The 22852-nt window shown below is 45.4% G+C and overlaps 1 protein-coding gene across 1 annotated transcript; it reads right to left on the reverse strand.

Moving 5' to 3' along the window:
• Nucleotides 1-2645: 2645 nt before the first annotated feature.
• On the reverse strand, nt 2646-9983 carry SC5D (sterol-C5-desaturase). The gene is made up of 4 exons (XM_049777969.1): nt 9743-9983; nt 7339-7471; nt 3650-3750; nt 2646-3120 (listed from the first exon to the last, which is right to left on the reverse strand). The coding sequence occupies exons 1-4, from the start codon at nt 9950-9952 to the stop codon at nt 2665-2667; spliced, it is 900 nt and encodes a 299-aa protein (XP_049633926.1). The 5' UTR covers nt 9953-9983; the 3' UTR covers nt 2646-2664.
• Between the last annotated feature and the right edge of the window lie 12869 nt (nt 9984-22852).

The following is a 22852-nucleotide window of genomic DNA, read 5'->3' on the forward strand; positions in this document are numbered from 1 at the left end:
AGAATGAAGACTCCCACATTCTCAAATATTCTCTCAATCCTAGTGGAGAAAAGGAGACTGTGGTAGAAGTGAGGTTCATCTGACATTATGCTGACAAGAACCGGAGCACTACGAAGCTGGCAGGACAGAGGTCACTTGTATCACTTCCAGCACCTTTCAGCTTCTCTTCTTGTCTGCCAGTGGCATCTTTCTGCTGATGACCGTGGTTCACTTTGTAGAAAGCATTTTTCAGAATCTTTTCAGTTATAAGGACTGAACACCTTCGAAAGGAAGATGGATGAGGAATATTCAAGTCCCACATAATTTCATTATTATTTATTATTATTATTATTTTTTGCTCTGTGCTGCTTCAAAGGTAGGATCCTTCTTTTTCTTTCTTTGGTTTCAGAGTCTTGGTTTACTCTTGGCTCAGCACTCAGGGATCTCTCCTGGCATGGTTTGGGGATAGTAAGATACCAGAGTTCAAAGCTTGGTACAAGACAAATGCCCTACCTGCTGTTATCACTGCTCCAGTTCCGTGGCTTGGTTCTTAAAATGTAGAACTGACTGGCCCCCACAAAATTATCTCACTGGTCTTTATCTGGAAAAGTAACCTTGGAAGCCCTATGACTAGACTCCATTTTCCTCATGTCAAGGATTGACCTAGAGTACAAGTATAGGAAATGCTGCCATTATCATTAGGAGATAGTTTATACACAAAGTAGCGCAGTGGGTGGAGGAAGTGAGGAGAGGAAGGAAAATGTGGTGGAGGGAATTAGGGAAAACTTCTGCATTGTACTGGGTACTAATTACAAACCTCAATATCGGGGCCAGAGAGATAGCATGGAGGTAGGGTGTTTGTCTTGCATGCAGAAGGATGGTATCTCATATGGTCCCCTGAGCCTGTCAGGAGCGATTTCTGAGTGTAGAGCCAGGAGTAACCCCTGAGCACTGCTGGATGTAACCCAAAAACTGAAAACCAAAAAACAAAAAAGCTCAATATTTACAAGCAGGGATTTGAGGGAAGAGGGGCATGGGGGGTGGGTATTGATGGTGGGAATGTGCCCTGGTGTGTTCTTTTTATTACTGAAACCCAACTAAAAACATGTTTGTAATCATGGTGCTTAAATATATTATAAAAAAAATAAATCTCAATACTCTGGTGTATTTAGGTAAAGCAACACTGATAGCAGAAGCTCAAAGAAAAGGGCATTTCCTCCCCTTCCCCAAACCATTCTATGACTGCAATCTGCAGTCTAGAGATGTGAAATAGAAAACAATGTACTGTTCTCTCTCTCTCCCACCCTCGTAACAAGCCACTGGACATTCTAAAAAGCTTTGACAATCAGTATTGTTGTAGTTTTCACTTGACACAAATTTGGTATAAAGAACACAATGCTATTACAGTATTTAGCTGACATGGTTTAACAGTCAATCAATTTTTAATGATTTTTACATAAATAGCTCATAGAATGCCTTTACAACCACATTTTCCCAATCTATTTGTTACAAGCCACAGTATTTCTTTATGAAAGTACTTAATTTTTTTTTTTTTTTTCCTTTTTGGGCAGCAGAATTTGGTTGGGGAAGGTGAAGGAGGGAGAATTCAAAACCAGACTTCAGTTACAGGCCTAACTATTTGGCAATTCTTTTTCTAGGAAAGTGTAGGTTTGTAACTTTGAAGTGTATCAAAAGTGCAGTGCATTAATTAAAAAAAAACCCAGCAGTGTCAGACATATGATTTGGGCATCAAATTCCTAGTTCCAAATATATGCAGATTTACATCATCTACACTCATTTTTTTTTTTTTTTAATAAAAATGGTTTTAAAAAGAGCCATCAAAATCTTAAGTTAAATGATCCCAGATCTGGAGTAAGTTAGTCATGATCGCTTATTTAAAAATTTTTTTTAATTTCTCAGTAAAATGTAGTATTTGAGCATGTCAAATATTTTGAGAAGCCTCCTGAGCCAAGGAAAAAAAGATCTAAAGAAACCATTTGTTTCTGTGGGAATTTCCAAGCCACTAATACGTCTATATCCTATTTCACAAGTGTCCCCACGTCGTCCTCATTCTTCCAACATTCCTGCAACAGAGACCAGCTCTTGAATAGTATTTCTTTTATTTGTTCATTTTTGGACCACACCTGGCAATACTCAGGTGTTACTCCTGGTTCTGTGCTCAGAAATCACTCCTGGCAGGCTCAGGGGACTATATAGGATGCTGGGGATCGAACTCAGATCAGCCACGTGCAAAGCAAACACCATTCCTGCTGTGCTATTGCTTCTGTCCCTTGAGTAGTATTCTTTTGATTACTCAGGGTGGGCCTGAAGCATGTAAAAACTTTCTTAATGCATCATGTGTGGATTAAGGCCAAAAGACATGAACTTGGTCCCCTCAATGACTTATTTTCGATCTTTAAAAAAAACAGAAAGAAATGGTTGTAGAAGTTTTACATTAGACTTGCTGGCTGCGCAGACCTTTGCTCCTTGCATCAATGCATTTGATGCATGACACATCTGAGGCATGAAGTTGTGATTTCAGTGTGATCCTATCATGATGATCATTCATTCGACAGCAGTGGCTATACTGCTGACTTTTAGGTGGTGCCTTTTACTTGCTCTTTCTCTGGAGGGTGCATTTTAACTTTTTTCACAGTTCAGAAAGATCCTGAAATGGACAGAAATTTATTTCGTCTTGGTATAGGTGGCACTGGCTGGACTGGCATTCTGGTGACCATTTCCCACATCATCGTGGTACTTCTTTTCTTTCAAGGTCTTCACATAATCTAGCGGCCCCTTCCCATCGAAGGAAGAAGGATGTTTGTACGTGCCCCCGAGTCTGTCCCACAGGGTAAAATACTGTCCGTAGTTGCATTCGAAGAACACGTGGTGGTCAGTGTGATGTGCTGAGCAGTTAATGAAAGGCCTTAAGATCTGGGGCACACGGAAATCCCCATCATGGATGGAAATGGTCCAGATGTTGACCACAATGTACAGGCCTAAGTAAATGGCCTTGTGCAGAGGGAAGATGAAAGGGTAGATGTGGTAGGGGAGGCTCTGCATGAAACCGTCCAGTGGATGAAAAGCATGGCTGGCAAATGGAGTGGGAATCTTCCAGAGATGATGAGGTTTATGCAGACGCTATGGGAAGAGAAAAGGTAACAATGTTAGTACCACAAACTGCCATTCCATTCAGTAAAAATGCCTCACTTTTTTTTTTCCTTTTTATTTAAACATTGTGCTTACATAATTATTCATGATTGAGTTCGAGTCTCACCATGTCCAACACCCTTCACCAGTGCACATTTTCTGACACCAATATCCCTAGTTTTCCTCCCACCTCCCCCTGCCTGCTTTGAAGTGGGTATTTTACTTCTCTCTTCCTAAAACAATACCTTTTGAAGTAGCACCCCTCCTCCCCCCAAAAAAAAAACAAAAAAAAATAAGTAAAACAAGTCACACCAGAGGAGGTTTCTGCTTTATCCCCAGAGTTAGTTTGATCATTTTCAACAGTCCACTTGACCCATAAGAAAAAAAAACAAACCAGCACGTACTTTGCCAAGATGACGTCTACTTGGTAGTTAGTAGAGATTCTTGGAAATAGAGGGTAGAATGTGAAATAGCAATGAATTGCACAACACTCCTCCTCTTTGCAAATGACCCTTCCTACCTTATAGACAAGTCTGTGGTGCAGGCCCCTATGAATCCAGTAGATGAGCATGTCGGTGAAAAAGAGGAAGGAGAAAATACTCCCCAGGAGGTAAATCCAGCCTAGAAGAGACAAGAGGGGGCAGTGGGATGAAGGGACAGCTTGCAGGCCCCTCCCTTAGTGGCCAAGGCCCACATTGCTCGCTCCTTCAAGGATTTCACACACCACCAATCCCATCTCCCCCAACTTTGGGGAATCTGCTTGTTGTTCCCCTACTTCCCTCTCAGGAAACTGAAAATTGGCCCAAGAATATTTCTCAATTCAGTTATGAAGACTTCGAGGAGAGAAGGGTTCTTTTTGTTTGTTTTTGGGTCACACCCGGCAGCGCTCAGGGGTTACTCTTGGCTCTATGCTCAGAAATCACCCCTGGCAGGTACGGGGGCTCATGTGGGACGCTGGGATTCGAACCACCATCCTTCTGCATGCAAGGCAAATGCTCTACCTCCATGCTATCTCTCCAGCCCGAGAGACAGTTCGTAAGGTCATCTTGGTGACAAAACTCTTTTTTTTTTTTTTGTTATTTGGGCCATACCCAGCGTTGCTCAGGGGTTACTCCTGGCTGTCTGCTCAGAAATAGCTCCTGGCAGGCACGGGGGACCATATGGGACACCGGGATTCGAACCAACCACCTTTGGTCCTGGATCGGCTGCTTGCAAGGCAAACGCCGCTGTGCTATCTCTCCGGGCCTGGTGACAAAACTCTTGGGGAATCTGGCAATGCCTTTATTTTTCAGATCAGCCTTCTGAATATTGCTCTTTCAGACTTGGCATTGGGGATGGTGGTGGTGAGGGACGATGGGATGGGTAACTCAATGGTCTGCAAGGCTGTGCTAGTGTGAAGACCAATGTATGATCCTGTTTTTTTTTTTGTTTTGTTTTAATTTTGTGTCACACCCGGCGGTGCTCAGGGGTTACTTCTGGCTGTCTGCTCAGAAATAGCTCCTGGCAGGCACAGGGGACCATATGGGACACCGGGATTCGAACCAACCATCTTTGGTCCTGGATCAGCTGCTTGCAAGGCAAACACCGCTGTGCTATCTCTCCGGGCCCATGATCCTGGTTTTTTGTGGGCCCTGACTGCCCAGCACCACAGGGCCCGCACTGAATTGACAGGGTGAACACTAAAGCCTCTGGCCTGGTTGGCTGCATTTTGCTATATGTGGCACTGAGGTCACCTGAGCATGGCTGGGAGCCTCCCCAACCAACCAATCCACCTTGAAGGTTACCTCCCTTTACAGTTTTATTTCTTTTGTGGTTTTACTGTATCTGGGGCAGCAATAGATGGGACTCTAATCCTGAGCTGTCTATATGTGTTTTTTGTTTGTTTGGGGGCCACAACTGTAATACCCTGGGGTTACGCTTGGCTCCGAGCTCAAGAATCACTCCTGGCAGTGCTCAGGGGACCATATGGGATACTAGAGATCAAACCCAGGCTGGCTGCATCCAAGGCAAGCTCCCTCTACCTGCTGTGCTATCACTCCAGCCCCTGATCCTGAGCGGTCTATGATCTAAGTGTACTAGCCCAACTTGGGGCTCTGCTTATCACTCCCTTTTGAGAGAGAAGAGGACATTAGATCAGCAGCTGCCTGGTCAAAGCGTCTCATCTATGCCAGGGGTGACCATCAGAAGCCTGCAGTGGGCACTATAAGTTGTGGGTCAGAAGCTCACTCTACAGTGAGCCTCTATGAGGCCCCTGGACTGGGTCAGTTGGAAGGAGCAGTTTCCTGCGTTCCCTGTTCTTTTCTAGCACCCAAGCTTAAGGGAGGCCTCGAGGAGACTTTGAGAAGGTCTGGCCTTCCCCAGGGCAGCAGGCTAACAGCACAAGTCAGCTATGAACAGATGTTCAGCTCCTGGCTGAAAACCACCACCAGAAAAAAAAAGTGAAGGTCTCCAACCGGATCCTGGGGACTACCACAGATGGAGCACGCCTGCCCCCTGGCGGCTGCCAAGAGCATCCACCAGCTCAAGAACAATGAGCTACAGAGCTGAAGCCTGGCTTTGCCTCATCCGAGCCCATTTCTTCTTTCCTCCAGTTTTGGGCAGCATAGAAATCTGGCTGACATAGAACATTGCATTAGCTCCTGCCCTAACATCCTGAAGGGCCTCTTCCTGTGGCTTTCCTACTAATTGTTCCATGTATTCAGAATACTATCCTTCCTTAAAATTCTTCTAATAAGGCTTATCTACCTTTTTTTGTTTTTGTTTTTTTTGTTTGTTTGTTTTTGGGTCACACCTGGCACCGCTCAGGGGTTACTCCGGGCTCTACCCTCAGAAATCGCTCCTGGCAGGCTCGGGGGACCATATGGAACGCCCGGATTCGAACCGATGACCTTCTGCATGAAAGGCCAACTCCTTACCCTCCATGCTATCTCTCTGGCCCCAGGCTTATCTACCTTAATGACAAGTTCACTTCCTTCCATGAACTAACAACCCCCTTACTTAGGAAGCCTGATGGTGCCAGTACACCCAAGTTCCAGCCCCAGTCCACCTCTTATATGTTGGGTGACCTGGGCCTGGCACAAAAACTCTCTGTACCCTGATTTATTCACTTGCCTTGAAAAACTGATGTAGAAGAAACTTGTCAGCTCCCATGGAAACATTGCTGCTTTTTGGGGGGAGGCATACTCAGCAGTGCTCAGGGGTTACTCCTGGCTCTGTGCTCAGAAATCACTCCTGGCAGACTCAGGAAATCAAATCTGGGTCAGCCGTGTACAAAGCAAATGTCCTCCCCGCTATGTTATCGTTTCACTCAATAAATGCTAACTTGGGCCCGGAGAGATAGCACAGCGGCGTTTGCCTTGCAAGCATGGACCAAAGGTGGTTGGTTCGAATCCCGGTGTCCCATATGGTCCCCCGTGCCTGCCAGGAGCTATTTCTGAGCAGACAGCCAGGAGTAACCCCTGAGCACCGAAGGGTGTGGCCCAAAAACCAAAATAAATAAATAAATAAATAAATAAATAAATAAATAAATGCTAACTTAGGGCTGGGCTGGAGAGGTAGCACAGTGATAGGGCATTTGCCTTGCAGAGCCGATTCAGAACAAACAGTGGTTCAAATCCTGGCATCCCATATGGTCCCCCGTGCCTGCCAGGAGTGGTATCATAGCCAGGAATAACCCCTGAGTGCTGCCAGGTAGGATCCAAAACAAAACAAACAAAAAAACCTAACCAAAGAAACAAACAATACAACAAAAATAAATGCTAACTTACTTGCTAATAATAGGTATTAGTTTGAAGTAATTTCAGGATTTCACAAAAAATTTAGTCACTGATGAGCGGTTTATTTTGAAAGGGGGGGGTACCACACCCAGTAGTGTTCAAGAGCGACTCTTTGACCACGACGACGACAACTACTACCACTACCACTACCACTACCACTACTACTACTACTCCTACTACCATCACCACTACTACCACCACCACCACCACCACCACTACTACTACTGACTCTGCACTCAGGAATTACTCATGGTGGTACCCAGGGGAACCAGATAGGATGCTGGGGATCAAAACGAATTGGCTGTGTACATGACAAATGCCTTAAGCACCCTAGCTACTATACTACCGCTAGGGCCCCATCTGTAAATTTATCAACAGGAAGAGAGAGGCAGGAATGACCCTTCGGGGAAAACTGGCCTGTGCCTTTACTTACCACTCGGAAACTCTCCGATGTTGTCATATAATTTGCTGTAACCCCTCAGCTCCAGCAGAAACAGCAAGATGGTGGGGATACTCATGATGGGCAGTGACTGGACAGTGAGCTTGAACTCTCGGTAGACTTGATTCTGTGAACGGAATTCCTAATCTTAGAAGCTTTCCATTATCTCTTTTTTAAATTTATTTTTAATTAAATCTCTTTATTTTTAGACACTGTGAGTGACAGAGTTGTTCATAATCCAGTTGTTTCTGGCATTCAATATTACAACACTAATTTCTCCATCAATGTCATGTTCCTTTCACCCAGGCCACCAGTTTCTTACCCTACCTGCAGCCCTGCTCATAGACAGCTCCGAGGAATTTACTTAATATTACTTAGCACAACTACATTCCTCAAATACTTTATATCTTGGTAATAAATCAGTTTAATCTGAAAGGCTCAGGACTGGATAGCATAGTGTGTAGGGCGTTTGCCTTGCACACAGCTGATCCAAATTTAATCCCTGGCATTCCAAATGGTTGGTCCTCGATGACAAGAGCTCATATCTCCAAATGTTCCTACTAAAACGTTTAATATGTAGTGACATGTTTATGAAAAATACTTTCATATGACCAAATACAATAAATGTCTTAAAATCCTAAAACCAGGGCCGAGAGATAGCACAGCTATAAGGTGTTTGCCTTAGATGCAGAACGATGGTGGTTCAAATCCCGGCATCGCATATGATCCCCTGAGCCTGCTAGGAGTGATTTCTGAGCATAGAGCCAGGAGTAACCCCTGAGTGTTGCTGAGTGTGACCCCCCCCCCAAAATAAATAAAATTCTAAAACGTCTTCTCCTTCCTACAAAAACAGTATTCTAAATTTCTACATGCCAAATTTTTACTTTTATACATTCTCAACCCTCTGGTTGGATTCCTTAAAGTGACTAATATATAGTAAAGTTAAAAAAATAAAAGATGATAAAGAAATATAAAACCACCAAATTGGAATGATCTCATCAGAGAAAAATATTAATCACAAAAGGGTGTGCTGGGGCCTGAGTGGAGAGGCTGTTTGCCTTGTATGTGGCCTACCCAGGTTCGATCCCCAGCATTCCATATGGTCTCCTGAGCCTGCCAGGAGTGATTCCTGAGTATAGAGCCAAGAGTAATCCTCACACTTCCAGGTGTGGCCCCAAAACACAAACAAAAAACAAAGCTAAAGGGTGAGCATTTATTTAAAACAGGGGTCCTCAAACTTTTTAAACAGGGGGCCAGTTCACTGTCCTTCAGACTGTTGGAGGGTCAGATTATAGTAAAAACAAAAATTATGAACAAATGTCTATGCACACTGCATAGATCTTATTTAGAAATGAAGAAACAAAATGGGAATAAATACAATATGTGGCCCGCGGGCTGTAGTTTGAAGACCCCTGATTTAAAAGTTCCTAATTAATAAATACCAGGTTTGTAGTATTTAAAAAAAAAAATTGGATTTATTTGACTTAGATAGGGGAGAGAGTCAATGAGTTAGAGGCATGTTTGCATGGAGGAGTCCCAAATGTACCCCACAGTCCCTGAAACATGCTAGCAAGATATTTCCTGGGTACTCCCTCCTCCCCCCCAAAATCCAGAAAACTGGGCCCGGAGAGATAGCACAGCGGCGTTTGCCTTGCAAGCAGCCAATCCAGGACCAAAGTGGTTGGTTCGAATCCCGGTGTCCCATATGGTCCCCTGTGCCTGCCAGGAGCTATTTCTGAGCAGACAGCCAGGAGTAACCCCTGAGCACCGTCGGGTGTGGCCCAAAAAACCAACCCCCCCCCCCCAAAAAAAACCAAAATCCAGAAAACTAAGAGCAGGGCAGAGGGGATTAGCACTATCAAAAATACACAAGCCATGTGCATTGTCTCAAATATTTTATGTCTTGGTAATAAATCAGTTTAATCTGAAAGGCTCAGGGCTGGACAGTATAGTGCAGTGATGGCTAACTTTTTTGAGCCGGAGTGCCCAAACTGCTGCACAATGCCCAGTACTCCCAATGGCCAGTCCGGCCCTGTTGCTAGGGCAACGCCTCCCGCCGTGCCGCATATCTTAATTGCAGACCCCTTCCCGTGTGCCAGCTGCAAGGCCTTCATGTGCCTCCGCTGGCATGCGTGCCATAGGTTCGCCATAGAGGGCATAGTGTGTATAACGTTTGCCTTGCACACAGCTGGTCCATGTCTAATCCCTGGCATCCCATTTGGTTGGTCCTTCAAGCATGCCAGGAGTGATCCCTGGGTACACAGCCAGAAGTAACCCTTGAGCATTGCCAGCTGTGGTCCTAAACCCAAAAATTTTGGGGAAAAAAACCCTAAAATTTTTACAAATATTGTTAATTTGATTGTGATCATGGTTAGAAACCAGGTAAGAAGTGGCTTACCTCCAAAAACTGTGGGTGTTTCATTAATGAGTGATCAAAGACAAAATAATAGTTGAGGGTTGCAAAGACAAAATAAGTAATAAAAGCACCGAGGTTCGTTACAATCAGTAGACTAATAGTTTGCCGGAAGATGTCACCTTCGGACCAGGTGGCTGGATAGAAGTAAGGAGTGAAGAAATAATAATCCGCAGCATTGAGTACAAGATCCATCTTCGTTCCTGAAAGAGAAACGTGCACAATTACTATTGGTGTACAAGGAGTTTGTGCAAAATGCCAGCTCAGAGTCCAAGAAATGTCAAACCTCATCTCTAGTCTCATTTCTTCATCCTCCTTACACAAGAACACACCTAAATCGCCAGCTGCAAAGCAACCTGTTAGGGCCAGGAGAAGCAGGAGAGGAGGCAAGACAATAGTAGCAGAGGCAGCAAAAGACAGCAGGAGCCTGAAGCCCAGTAAACGGTTTCTCCAGCAATTCGGCAGCCATCACCCAGCAAGAGCAATCTGGCAGGACAGGGGCGGCAATCTCCTAGCACTTCAGCTGGGAGTTTTATATACCAAACACCCCCATCTGCCCTCTAGTGGAGGTTACAAGAGGTGGGTACCCACACACTTCTCAGCTCTGCTCACACTTCTCACACTCACAAGGCTCACACTATGGAACCTACCAGACACACATCTCTATGTTGTGAAACTTAAATGGAGCAGGATGTAATGCAGCTGGAAAATGGAGATGCCCTGGGGATTGACCTTACAACTTTCTTTCAGCAAGTTAGGGGAATCTCTATTATGGAGCTGTTCCTCAGGCCTGTCCTATGCATCCTATGCTGCCCTTCCTTCAGGAGGATGTTTAGAAACCAGCAGCACAAAACTATTTCTCCAACAGGTGTGCAGTCCCATGACAGACAGGGCCAGTTTGTCTACCTGCAGGGCTGTGACTAGGTTTTATACCTGCACTTGCAACTAAGGGCCAAGTAATAAAACAGATGAACCAACAGCACAGTAACCCTGGGTATAGCCTCACGCCCTGCCATCAGGCCAAACTTTAAAAAGGAAAATAAGGGGCCAGAGAGATAAGTCTAGTGAAGAGGGTGTTTGCCTTGTATACAGCTGGCTGGTTTCAATCCCTGGCATCCCATATGGTCCCCTGAACCTGGCAGGAATAATTAATTCCTGAACTCCGAGCCAGGAGTAAGCCCTGAGCATCACCAGGTATGACCCCAAAAAAGCAAAACCAAACAAAAACCAATAAAAATCAGATCCAAACCAACAAAAACAAAACAAAACAAAAAGCTTGTTTTTCTGGATCTTTTAGACTTTGAAACTGGCTGAAACACCGTGGACCTATGTCCCTTTATGTCACATCACTGTTGTTTATTTTGCACACACAAATATTTGGAGAGTTTCTGATTTTTTGCTCTTACTCAAGCTACAACTAATTCATAGAGATTGATTTGTAATTTCATAGAGATTTGTGTGGGTTACTTTAGTCAATATTCCAAACTGGCTCCCACCCCCTTTTTATTAAACTTTAATTTTTTGGTTTTTGTTTTTTTGGGTCACACCTGGCAGGGCTCAGGGATTCCTCCTGGCTTTATGCTCAGAAATCGCTCCAGGCAGGCTCAGGGGACCATATGGGACGCCGGGATTCAAACCACCATCCTTCTGCGTGCAAGGCAAATGCCCGACCTCAGTGTTATCTCTCCAGCACCCAAACTTTATTTTATTGATCGATTTTTGGGCCACACCCAGCAGTGCTCAGGGGTACTCCTGGTAGACCATATGGGATGCCGGGAATTGAACTGGGTCCCTCCCAGGTCAGCCACATGCAAGGCAAACGCCCTACCACTATGCTATCTCTCTCCCGCCCTCAAACTGGCTCCCTTACGCTGTGGGATGGTACCTAATTCCCTATAGGTTTACCCCCAGAACTAGCATCATCAAACTTGTGCTTTCATCAAACTGAGAGCAAAGAAATGCTATATCAATGCACATTTAAGTTACATTTATCTTAGTAAGCAGGAGTAGCATTTTACATATTTAAAATATTTCCCCCAGGAAATATACATATGATTATGTACAAAATCATATACTTTTGTAGATTTTTATATTTCTCCAGGAAATATTTCAAAACAAACAAAACAACAACAAAAAAGAATCTATACTTTTTATCCTTTGTCCATTTCCATGCTGGGTTTTCAGTTTCTTTTTGTTTTGTTTGTTTTGGGGACCATATTGAGATGCCAGAGATTAAACTTGGGTGGACTGTATGTGAGCTAAGTGCCTTCCCTACAATACTATCACTCCAGCCCCACAGTTTACAATTTCCTAAAATCAAGCCAACTTCTAGAAGCTCTCTATTTCTGGGTTATGGGCTATGCCTGCTGGTGCCCAGGCCTGGGTCCTGCCTCCAAAGCTTGTGCTCTGCCGACTGAAGCTACATCTCTGTCCCTTAGAAATGACATTTAGCTCCTTCTTTGTCAAGAGTTGTAAGCAGGGGGGGTGCAAAAAAAAATAAATAAAAAATAAAAAAAATAAAAAAAAGAGTTGTAAGCAGTTATTTTTCTCTTTGTTAGGGAAAGAAAACTCTAATAGCAAATGCTAGATAATAAAAAAAAATCCTTCCTATCTTAATTCATTCCAATGACAATTAAGAATAAAGTACTTCATTATTACATGGAATGGAAATCACCTATCTATATTATAAATTGTTAAGATTTAGAGATTAGTTTGAGCACGTAGCCTTTTCTGTTTTGTTTTTGTTTTTTTGAGCCAAACCCAGAGGAACTCAGGGGCTACTGCTGGCTCTGCACTCTGAAATCACACCTGGTTGGCTTGGGGGACCACATGGGATGCTGGGGATCGAACCTGGGTTGGTCCAGGGTCAGCCACTTTCGAGGCAAATGCCCTACCGCTGTATAACTCTGGCCCCAGTATGCAGCCTTTTGAAACTGACAGAGGGAAGATAATCAACCAATAGGAGCTGTTATTGTTATGGGAGCCAAAAGTGAGTTGAAATTAAACTCAGGCTAGGAGAGAAAGTACAATTTGATATATCTTTGAAGTATAATGAGTAGTATTTGGGATACTGTAAATATAACTCCTTCAGGCAAGATACTATAAATATAACTTATTTACAACTTTCCAGAATCCCTGAGTTATGTACTAGTTAGCATTCTTATTTTACGGATGAAAAGGCTGGGCACAAAACTATTACTTGCCCTAGGTTATCCAATGAATTCAAAGCAGGTGTGTAGGGCTAAGTCCCTGGATTGCAATCAAGTTCTACTGTCTTAACTGTATAACCCTTTGAATTTCTTCATTTAAAAATGTTGTGCTGGGGCCCGGAGAGATAGCACAGCGGTGTTTCCCTTGCAAGCAGCCGATCCAGGACCAAAGGTGGTTGGTTCGAATCCCGGTGTCCCATATGGTCGGTCCCCGGTGCCTGCCAGGAGCTATTTCTGAGCAGACAGCCAGGAGTAACCCCTGAGCACCGCCGGGTGTGGCCCAAAAACCAAAAAAAAAAAAAAAAAAAAAAATGTTGTGCTTTTCTTTACGGTCACATTTTTAGCAGTTCATACTCCCTGAAATTAGGGATTCCACAGATCCGTAGGATCCCCGCCTCAAATGGAACTGTTTTTTAATGATGAATGTATCAAAAATATAAACCCCCAAACTTAAAATAACTGTAATCAACAAAATACAATTAGCTTTAGCTTGATCACATCTACTATTACTATTTTACATATATTTTGCTTTTACAAAGTATAGCTAACAATGCCGTAGGTATTTAAAGTGGATTGTTGTTGTTTTTTAACCAATCCCTGGCCCCAGAGCCGGTCTGGAGGTGTAGTCAGATTGCGAGCCAGTGGTTTAATGTACTTTTGACAAAGTCCTTTACTGAATACCCACAACCCTGAGGTGGAGGTACCAGCGTAGGGGAGAGAGTCTGGGGCTTTTAAAATGTCAACTAGTTGGTAGTTAAGGACCTTACCGAGGTGGAGCTGTCTTTATTTCAGAACCTCTTCTCAGAGCTGCTACATACAGCTCAAGGAGTTCGCCCAGCAGTAGGGGCAAGTTCTCAAGAGTCTCGGGTTCAATGCACTACATAATGAATGAGTGGGAAGGGATCAACGAAGAGCTCAGGTAGCAACTCAGGTAGCAACGTCCAGGAAGGAGGCCACATCTCCAGACACATCTGCAGACAGACCTGTCTAGTGGTGCCTGGGGAGAAGATGGCCAAGAGCTGGAGCAGAGCCCCGACTTAAGTGTGAGCACAGCTTGGGAAGGGACCCCCTGAGCTGGAGGGGCAAGCAGAGGATGTGTGTCTCCCCCATCCCCACCAACTCCCTTAAACTTTCCCAATCTGGTAACTATCTCCTGAGGTCCCCCAAAATCGACTCTGGCAAGCAATTCCTTTTATGATATGAAGTCTAAAAAAATGACTTACCTTCCTCTATTATTCCACATGGACCAGAAAGTCCAGTGCTGGTTCTTAACTCTGGGTACCCTCCACTTTGGTCATTTTCCCTTGGTTCCTGAGGGGCCCTTTCTTCTTGGTTGGCTCCTTACCTCAAAGGTCCCCTCAGAAACCAAGGGAAAATGACTAAGTGGAGGGTACCCAGAGTTAAGAACCAGCACTGGACTTTCTGTGACTAAGGGGGGGGTACCCCAATGTTGAGAAACCAGCACTGGACTTTCTTCCCAATTATTTTAGGGGCCAGTTCCAGCAGGAGGGCTTCCTCGGGTCGCCCTGAAATGCCCTACCCGGGCCCTGAGACCCAATCCAACCTTCCTCCTCCTCTTCCTCCTGCAGCCAACCAGGATGGGGGCTTACATGGACCCTCCACCAAGGCCCTTCCTTCTTGGTTGGCTCTTTACCTCAAAGGTCCCCTCAGGAACCAAGGGAAAATGACTAAGTGGGGGGTATCCCAACATTGAGAAACCAGCACTGGACTTCCTGTGGCTAAGAGGAGGGGTACCCCAACGTTGAAAAAAACAGCACTGGACTTTCTAAGGCTAAAGGGGGGGCACCTCAACGTTGAGAAACCAACACTGGACTTTCTGTGGCTAAGAGGAGGGGTACCCCAAAGTTGAAATAACCAGCACTGGACTTTCTATGGCTAAAGGGGGACACCCCAACATTGAGAAACCAGCACTGGACTTTCTTCCCAACTATTTTAGGGGCCAGTTCCTGCAGGAGGGCTTCCTTGGGTGGCCCTGAAATGCTCTATCCGGGCCCTGAGACCCAAAGCAACCTTCCTCCTCCTCCTCCTCCTTCCTCCTGCAACCAAGCAGGATGGGGACTTCGCCCCAAAGCTCTGCAGTGCTCGAGGACTCTCGACCCAGTACAGCCAGTGCTCAGGATGCTCCTCCACCTGCGGGTCATCGAGGGGTTCGGGGTTCAGTCGGGGCGCCGTATCCTCAGGGCCCAGTCAGTCAGTCAGTCAGTCAGTGAGCGCCTCGCCTGAGGGGGCGGGGGCCAGGCGCCCTCAGGCATCGGGATGGACGGCGTTTCCTCCTCAGTCTCTTGCTCTGCCCTTACCTGCGTGCACCAACCACCTCGGCTCCTCACCTCCCTGCGAGCTTCCCCCGGGCCAGGACAAGCGCCTCAGCTCGCCCTCAGAGGACTGAGCCCACCTGAAGTGGGAACCGGCACTTCAAGGCGACCGCGCATGCGCGCAGGTGAGGCTCCGCCCCCGAGTGGGCGTGGCCAGCGTCCCTCCGACTCCGACGGCCCGCGCCGTCAGCCAATCAGCGGCCGGCGGCATAAGCTGATATGACGGCGGATCGCGCGACTCCCAGCCCCGAGCCGCTCCCCGGTCACGTGGGCGCCGCGCTCCGGGTCACGTGACCCTCGCTCGCCCAGCTGCTTCCGGGTGCGCGCGCTGCTCCCTCAGGTACCTCAGGTACTTCAGGCATTTCAGGAGCCTCAGACATCTCTGGCGTGGGCTGTGTGAGGGAGGCCTGGCTTGTTCCTCCTGCTCTCTCTCTAGTTTAGCACCAAACGCAACCAGAAGGCTTCCAAGTCTGTGGGGCGCCCATCTCCTTCCTAGTTTCCTACGTGAAAAAAAGGGGTTCAGGGGCCAGAGAGATAGCATGGAGGTAGGGCGTTTGCCTCACATGCAAAAGGACCTTGGTTCGAATCCCATAGGGACCCCAACCCTTGAGCCTGCCAGGAGTGATTTCTTGAGCTCAGAGACAGGGGGAACCCTTGAGCAATGCTGGGTGCGACCCTCAAACCAAAACAAACAAACAAAAAAACAGGGTTCATGGCCAGAGAGATAGCATGGAGGTAGGGCGTTTGTTTGCCTTGCATGCAGAAGGACGGTGGTTCCAATCCCATAGGGACCCCAACCCTTGAGCCTGCCAGGAGTGATTTCTTGAGCTAGGAACCCTTGAGCAATGCTGGGTTTGACCCAAAAACCAAAGGAAAAGGAAAAGGAGGGTTTGGTGGCAAAAGTGGGGTGCATTTCATGTCAGAGGATGCATTTCAGGTGGTTCCCTGATGTTTTCAGGATGCACACCTGGGATCTGGTGTTGGAATGAGTTATTGTGACTTTACCACCACCACCACCACCACCACAACAGATTATTGTGTTTCCAGGCAGTGAAAGTTCGGGGACCACAGTGCATCTGCACGACTGAGAAAAAACACACAACATACACCCACTCCCACTCCCACACACTCATTTCATCACACCTCCAAGGGCTCCGTGGGTTCCCTGGCTCCCCAAAAGGCTCCAAACTGTTCCCCCTGGAACACTTGTTAGGGATCCAGTCCCAGTTGAAGCTCTGGGCTTTTGTTTTGTTTTGTTTTGGCTTTTGAGCCATATCCATTGGTGCTCAGTGGTTACTCCTGACTCTGCTTCAGAAATAACTTCTGGCAGGCTGGGGGTGGGGGGGCATATTGGATGATGGGGATCGAACCCAGGATGGCCACCTGCAAGGCAAACTTTCCCTATCCCACAGCTCTACTACGCCAACCCTATGGCTCTGGTCCCAGTGCTCTCTGTTCTATGTTCTGGTGAATTCAGTTCCTTTGCTGAGTTACTGCCCTTCTTTAGTGTACTTAAGGGCCTGAATCCGACCAGACCCTGGGTATGGAAATAGGTGACTCAAGTGAGAACAAAAATGGTCCTGGAGCCAAAGGGCACCTATTTACAATATGTGTATAAGTAAATATAAATACATTTATTTACTATATATATATTTATATATATAAATGGGGAGTCTATGGTTAAAAATACTATTGGTAATGGTTTCTCATTCAGAGTACCAACATGGGAGGGAGGGGAGTTGGGGTTCTTGGAAATGGGGTGGGTAAGCTGATGAAAATGCATTAAGGCGCTGGGAGGGTGGCTAGAGCTTGGAGCTTGACGCCCAGGTGTCACCTACATAAGCAATTGTCGATCCATCATCTTGGGAAATATTACCAGCCGTTGAATTGGGTTTCAGCAAGGGAGTTGTGTGGAAATGCCAGTTCTGATGAAATTTTGGAAAGGTGAGGAAGAACTACTGAGCACTCCCTCAGTTAGGCTCCCTTCAGATTGATAAGCCAAAAGTACTGGACAGAGAGAAGGTACCTAAATGTGAGCTAAGGTCATTTCATTTTACTTCTAGCTTGTTCCATTTTTTTTTTTTTTTTTTTTTTAGTTTTTGGGACACACCCGGCAGTGCTCAGGGGTTACTCCTGGCTCTATGCTCAGAAATTGCTCCTGCCGGGCTCGGGGGACCATATGGAATGCCGGGATTTGAACCAATGACCTTCTGCATGAAAGGCAAATGCCTTACCTCCATGATATCTCCGGCCCCTCTAGGTTGTTCTAAAGTTCTAGTAATAGTAATAGTAACACACTTATCCTGGCCTTAATTCTGGCATTGCAAGAAAAAGGAGACATTTAAAATGTGTCACTAGAGCATTCTAGGATCCAGTTTCAAACTGTTTTCTATGTGTCCATGAACAATGGATGGTCAGGATTTATTTATTGAATGCAATTTCTGTATTAGGCAACTCAGGCCTTGAAAGGCAGAGACATCCTACAGACCTCTCTCTGGTTGGGGTATTAAAATGTAAATATTTCTTTATCTTGCAATTTTTTTTTTTTTTTTTTTGGTTTTTGGGTCACACCCGGCGGTGCTCAGGGGTTACTCCTGGCTGTCTGCTCAGAAATAGCTCCTGGCAGGCACGGGGGACCATATGGGACACCGGGATTCGAACCAACCACCTTTGGTTCTGGATCAGCTGCTTGCAAGGCAAACGCCTCTGTGCTATCTCACCGGGCCCATCTTGCAATTTTTTTTATTCAAGAAAGTATTGTTGATATAATTGCTGAGGCCCAGAATGCCTGAAGTACAAGGATAATAAAAAGCAAAGTTCCTGCTCTCAAGAAGTGTATATGCTAGTGAGGAAACAGAAAACAGATAGAACAGTTAACAAATTTTCAGTAGCCTTGTGAAGAAAACCAAGCAAAAAGAGCAAGGAATCAGAACTGGGGTATGTTGTTTCCTAAGCACAATGATGTGGGGGAAAATTCACTTTTCTAAGGTGGGTGTGGACTCTGAATGAAGTGAGGAGACTGGGTCACTCGGTCTCTTGGAAGATCCTAAAATGAGATGGAAAATTGGAGAGATTTTACTGGATTTTACATGTAAGACAATCTCTATTTTGGGATAAAACCAAGTTGTAAGAGAGATTTTAACAAGGGTCAGGAGGAGGGTGACACCTTTGACTCACAAACATCTGTTTGTATGGGACAGGAGAGATGGCTAGAGAAATGAGACCAGGCTTTGTATCTGGGAGCTCTGATTCAATGCTGATCCAATGCATAGTCCTCCAAAACCACTGGGAGTGCTCCCCAGAAGTGTTCCCCAGGTGATGCCAGATGTGACCCCCAAGCCTCAAAACAACTTCACTATATACATACATACACACACACACACACACACACACACACACATATTGATGTAATTATTTGGGAGTAGGGAATTTTAGGAGCAAGGAGTTACACAGGTGTCCAGGAACAATAGCTTTCCATGCCATGACAGATCTGTTCTGCACTCTCGTAACTGTAAAATCTCACTGACTCTTGTCGAAGAAGTCAGTTTCTTGCCCCGTGGCTCTCTATAAGCCAACTTTTCACAGGGCACCTGATTTCTCTCTAGGTCAGGGAGAAGGGAAAACAGAGCCAGAATTTTTATTTCCAGTCTGATTCCAGAAGTGCTGTTAGATTACTTTTGCCTTACTGTCCTCTTTTTTCTTGAAAGTTAGATTAATAAAGGCCCAGTTTATACTGAAGGGAAATGGGCTACTGTTAGATTACACCTTATTTTACCCAAAACAAAGATCACCCCTGGTATTTTTTGTATCTGTTTACAACTTGGTTTTATCTTAAATCAGAGGTTGTCTTACACGTAAACCTGGGTGGGACTGGCTCAGGTTAGCCTGAGCTATCTGTCTTTACTCTGTCCTTACTACCCTACTTGGGGGTGATCTCTGTACTTAATAAAAACCATAGTTCTTGCAGGCCATTTGCTTTGAGTCAAGATAGAAGATTGCCAGACTACTCATGTTTCAACTTCAGCCTGGTCTGGATTACTTCTTGCAGTAGCTCTGCTTTAGACTCATTCACTTGGGGTTGGAGGTAACAGCGCGTGGGGTGATTTTACAGGTTACCTAAATGGGAGAAGAGCAAACAGCTATTGGTGGGGTTTGAGTTTTTTTTTTGTTTACTTTGGTTTTTGGTTAACACCCAACTGGGTTCCTTGTCACTGCTCAGGGATCACTCCAGTGATTGTTCAGGGCACCCTGTATAGAGTCGGGGATCAAACCCAGGACAGGCGTGTTTCAAGGCAAGCACTACACCATCTCTCCAACCCAAGAAAACATTAGGAAGCAGCTTCCTTTCTTCTCCAGAGTGGTCCTTTCCCTGTTACCCTCTTAATCTTTTCAACATGCTGGACAGTATATTCTGAAATCAGAAAGGTGATGCTAGATTAGCTTCCCAAAAAAAAATTTTTTTTTTTTTTTTGGTTTTTGGGTCACACCCGGCAGTGCTCAGGGGTTATTCCTGGCTCCAGGCTCAGAAATTGCTCCTGGCAGGCACGGGGGACCATATGGGACGCCGGGATTCGAACCAATGACCTCCTGCATGAAAGGCAAACGCTTTACCTCCATGCTATCTCTCCGGCCCTTCCCAAAATATTTTTAAGTTTTTATGATTTCATTTTCTCCTTTGGATGTGGAGTCTACATGTGTGTGTCTATCTTTGAAGAGATTGTCTAAGTTGGGTTAAGTAGTTGAACAGCTGCATAGCGAAGCCATCTGTGCTTGGAGTTTTGGTGGAAAAATGTGGTTCTTTATTTATTTTATTTTTTATTTTTGGGCCACATCCAGCAACACTCGAGTTACTTCTGGCTCTGTATTCAGGAATCATTCCAGGCAGGCTCCGGAGACCTACTATATGAGATGTTGGGGATCCAACCTGGGTTGGCTGCATTCAAGGCAAATGCCCTATCTGCTGTGCCATCACTCCAGCAGCTCCCACCAATTTGGTTCTTTAACCTTTTTACATAAGAATTATTTTAGACTTAGGAAAAAAAAACAGTGTATAGAATTACTGTATACCAATATTTTTTTCCTCAGGGTAATTTTGTCCCTAAGGACATTGGAAGTTATTTGGAGATATTAATGTATGGCCCTGACTTGGGGAAAGGGGTTGGATATTTTTAAACTTGTTGGTGCATAAGATAACCCCCACCCTACCCTAACGTACCTCCACTCCACAAAGTCTCCTTCAGCCAGACCATGTGAAAATAGTTCAGATGAAGACTCTTGACTAAGTTAATCTTACATCTCCTGACCTCTAGTCAGGTATAAAACTAAAAGGCAAGCTTGTTTGCTTTTTTTTTTTTGGTTTTTGGGTCACACCTGACAGCGCTCAGGGGTTGGTTACCTCTGGCCCTATGTTTAGAAATCGCTCCTGGCAGGCTCAGGGGACCATATAGGACGGGATTCGAATTACTGACCTTCTGCATGAAAGGCAAACGCCTTACCTCCATGCTATCCGGCACCGCAAGCTTGTTTTCTTTTTTCTTTTTTCTTTTTTTTTTTTGGTTTTTGGGTCACACCTGGCAGTGCTCAGGGGTTATTCCTGGCTCCAGGCTCAGAAATTGCTCCTGGCAGGCACAGGGGACCATATGGGGCGCCGGGATTTGAACCGATGACCTCCTGCATGAAAGGCAAACGCCTTACCTCCATGCTATCTCTCCGGCCCCACCGCAAGCTTGTTTTCTAAAAAATAAACTTAAAAACTGAACATTGAACATTGAACTTGGGGACCCTTAGGGGTTACTCCTGGCTCTTCGCTAAGGAGTTACACACATACTCACACTCACACACATTCTCTCTCTCTCTCTCTCTCTCTCTCTCTCTCTCTCTGTCTCTCTCTGTCTCTCTCTGTCTCTCTCTGTCTCTCTCTGTCTCTCTGTCTCTGTCTCTCTCTGTCTCTCTCTCTGTCTCTCTCTCTCTCTCTCTCTCTCTCTCTCTCTCTCTCTCTCTCTCTCTCTCTCTCTCTCTCTCTCTCCCTTCCTCCCTCCCTCCCTCCCTCCCTCCCCGAAATAGTATATTAGAATGTTACTGGCCATTTAGATCCAAAATACACATGACCAAGACATTGCCTGTGAAGGAATTTTTTGTCAAATACCTGCTGAGGTCTTTTGCGGGACCTTATTGTGATTTAATGATAGAGTCATGGCCATCACTGCCTCAATATAGGCTCTCACAGATAGTGCTTACTACCCTCGGGTCTGTCCAAGCAGGAGCTCCTGTGGTCAGAAACAGCAGCCTATCATGTAGAACATTCTCCCTGTAGAGTAAATGAGCAGTTTTCATCTCCTGCTGGGGGACAGTCGACAGTCTGTCAAATAGAGAAATAGAGGAGGAATATTATAGAAATGAAGCTGTGCTAGAGGATATGGGCTGACCCACTGTCCAATCAGTGTTACGAGTGTCTCCAAGGGCCTGGAGCAATCGCACAGTGGGGAGGGCATTGGTCTTGCATGTGGCCACCCAGGTTCAAGCCCGAGCATCCCATATGGTCCTCCAAGCACCACCAGGAGTGAATGAATCCTGATCACAGATCCAGGAGAAACTCATGAGCATTGTCAGGTGTGGTCCAATATCTAAAAAACAGAAGCACAAGTGTTTCACCCAGCCATGGGGCCTGATGGTTTTGGTGCATCCTTTATTCCTTTACATGAACCAAATATATAGATTTTTTTAATTTGATTTTTGTTTTGTTTGTTTGTTTTTCTTTCTGGGCCAAACCTGGCAGTGCTCAGGGGTTAGCTCCTGGCTGTGCTTTTAGAAACCACTCCTGGCAGGCTTGGAGAACCATATGGGATGCTGGAAATTGAACCCAAGTTGACCAAGGAAAATGCTCTACTCACTGTTCCTGCCCTGAATTTCATTTTATTTTGGAGAAAGTTTTGTGTTAGGAGGAAGATACTTCCAGGGGTGTCTAAGACCATTGACCATTCTGGGTGTTCTTTGGCTAGTGGTACAGGCCTGATGGTGCTGGGGCTACCAGGGCTACACCTGACTGACTGACTGACTGACTGACTGTGTGTGTTTTTCCAAACTGCCATCCAATTCCAGACCCATGTCACTCCAGTGTTCTGATGTTTGAACCTGAGGACTACATTCAATATAATGGCACTCAAACAGGGATTCAGTTGGAATCTGGTGAGATGATTTCATGGCATTTTGGATGGGTTTTGCCATTTTGGGTTTGTGAACTTGTCTCTAATTGGTTTGGAGATAGAACTAGGGGCATGGAAAATACAGATATTATAACTTATTTGATGGGTATGTTTACATTTGATTGTTATATTAGAGAATAAGAAGTATGGCAGATCTGTAAGCCTATCACCCAAACCCGCTCTACCACAAACATTACAGTACAGACACTACTTCTCCACCACAAACTTCTAGGGTGTGCAGTATGGACCCTGTTCCCCCCTCACAGACCTATAGGGAGTGTGGTACAAAGCGTATTCCTTCCCCACAGTTCCAGGGGGGAATGGAATCTTTTCCCAACAGCGGTTAGTCTT

This window comes from Suncus etruscus, chromosome 8 (assembly GCF_024139225.1).
Source record: "Suncus etruscus isolate mSunEtr1 chromosome 8, mSunEtr1.pri.cur, whole genome shotgun sequence".
Taxonomy (NCBI): Eukaryota; Metazoa; Chordata; class Mammalia; order Eulipotyphla; family Soricidae; genus Suncus; species Suncus etruscus.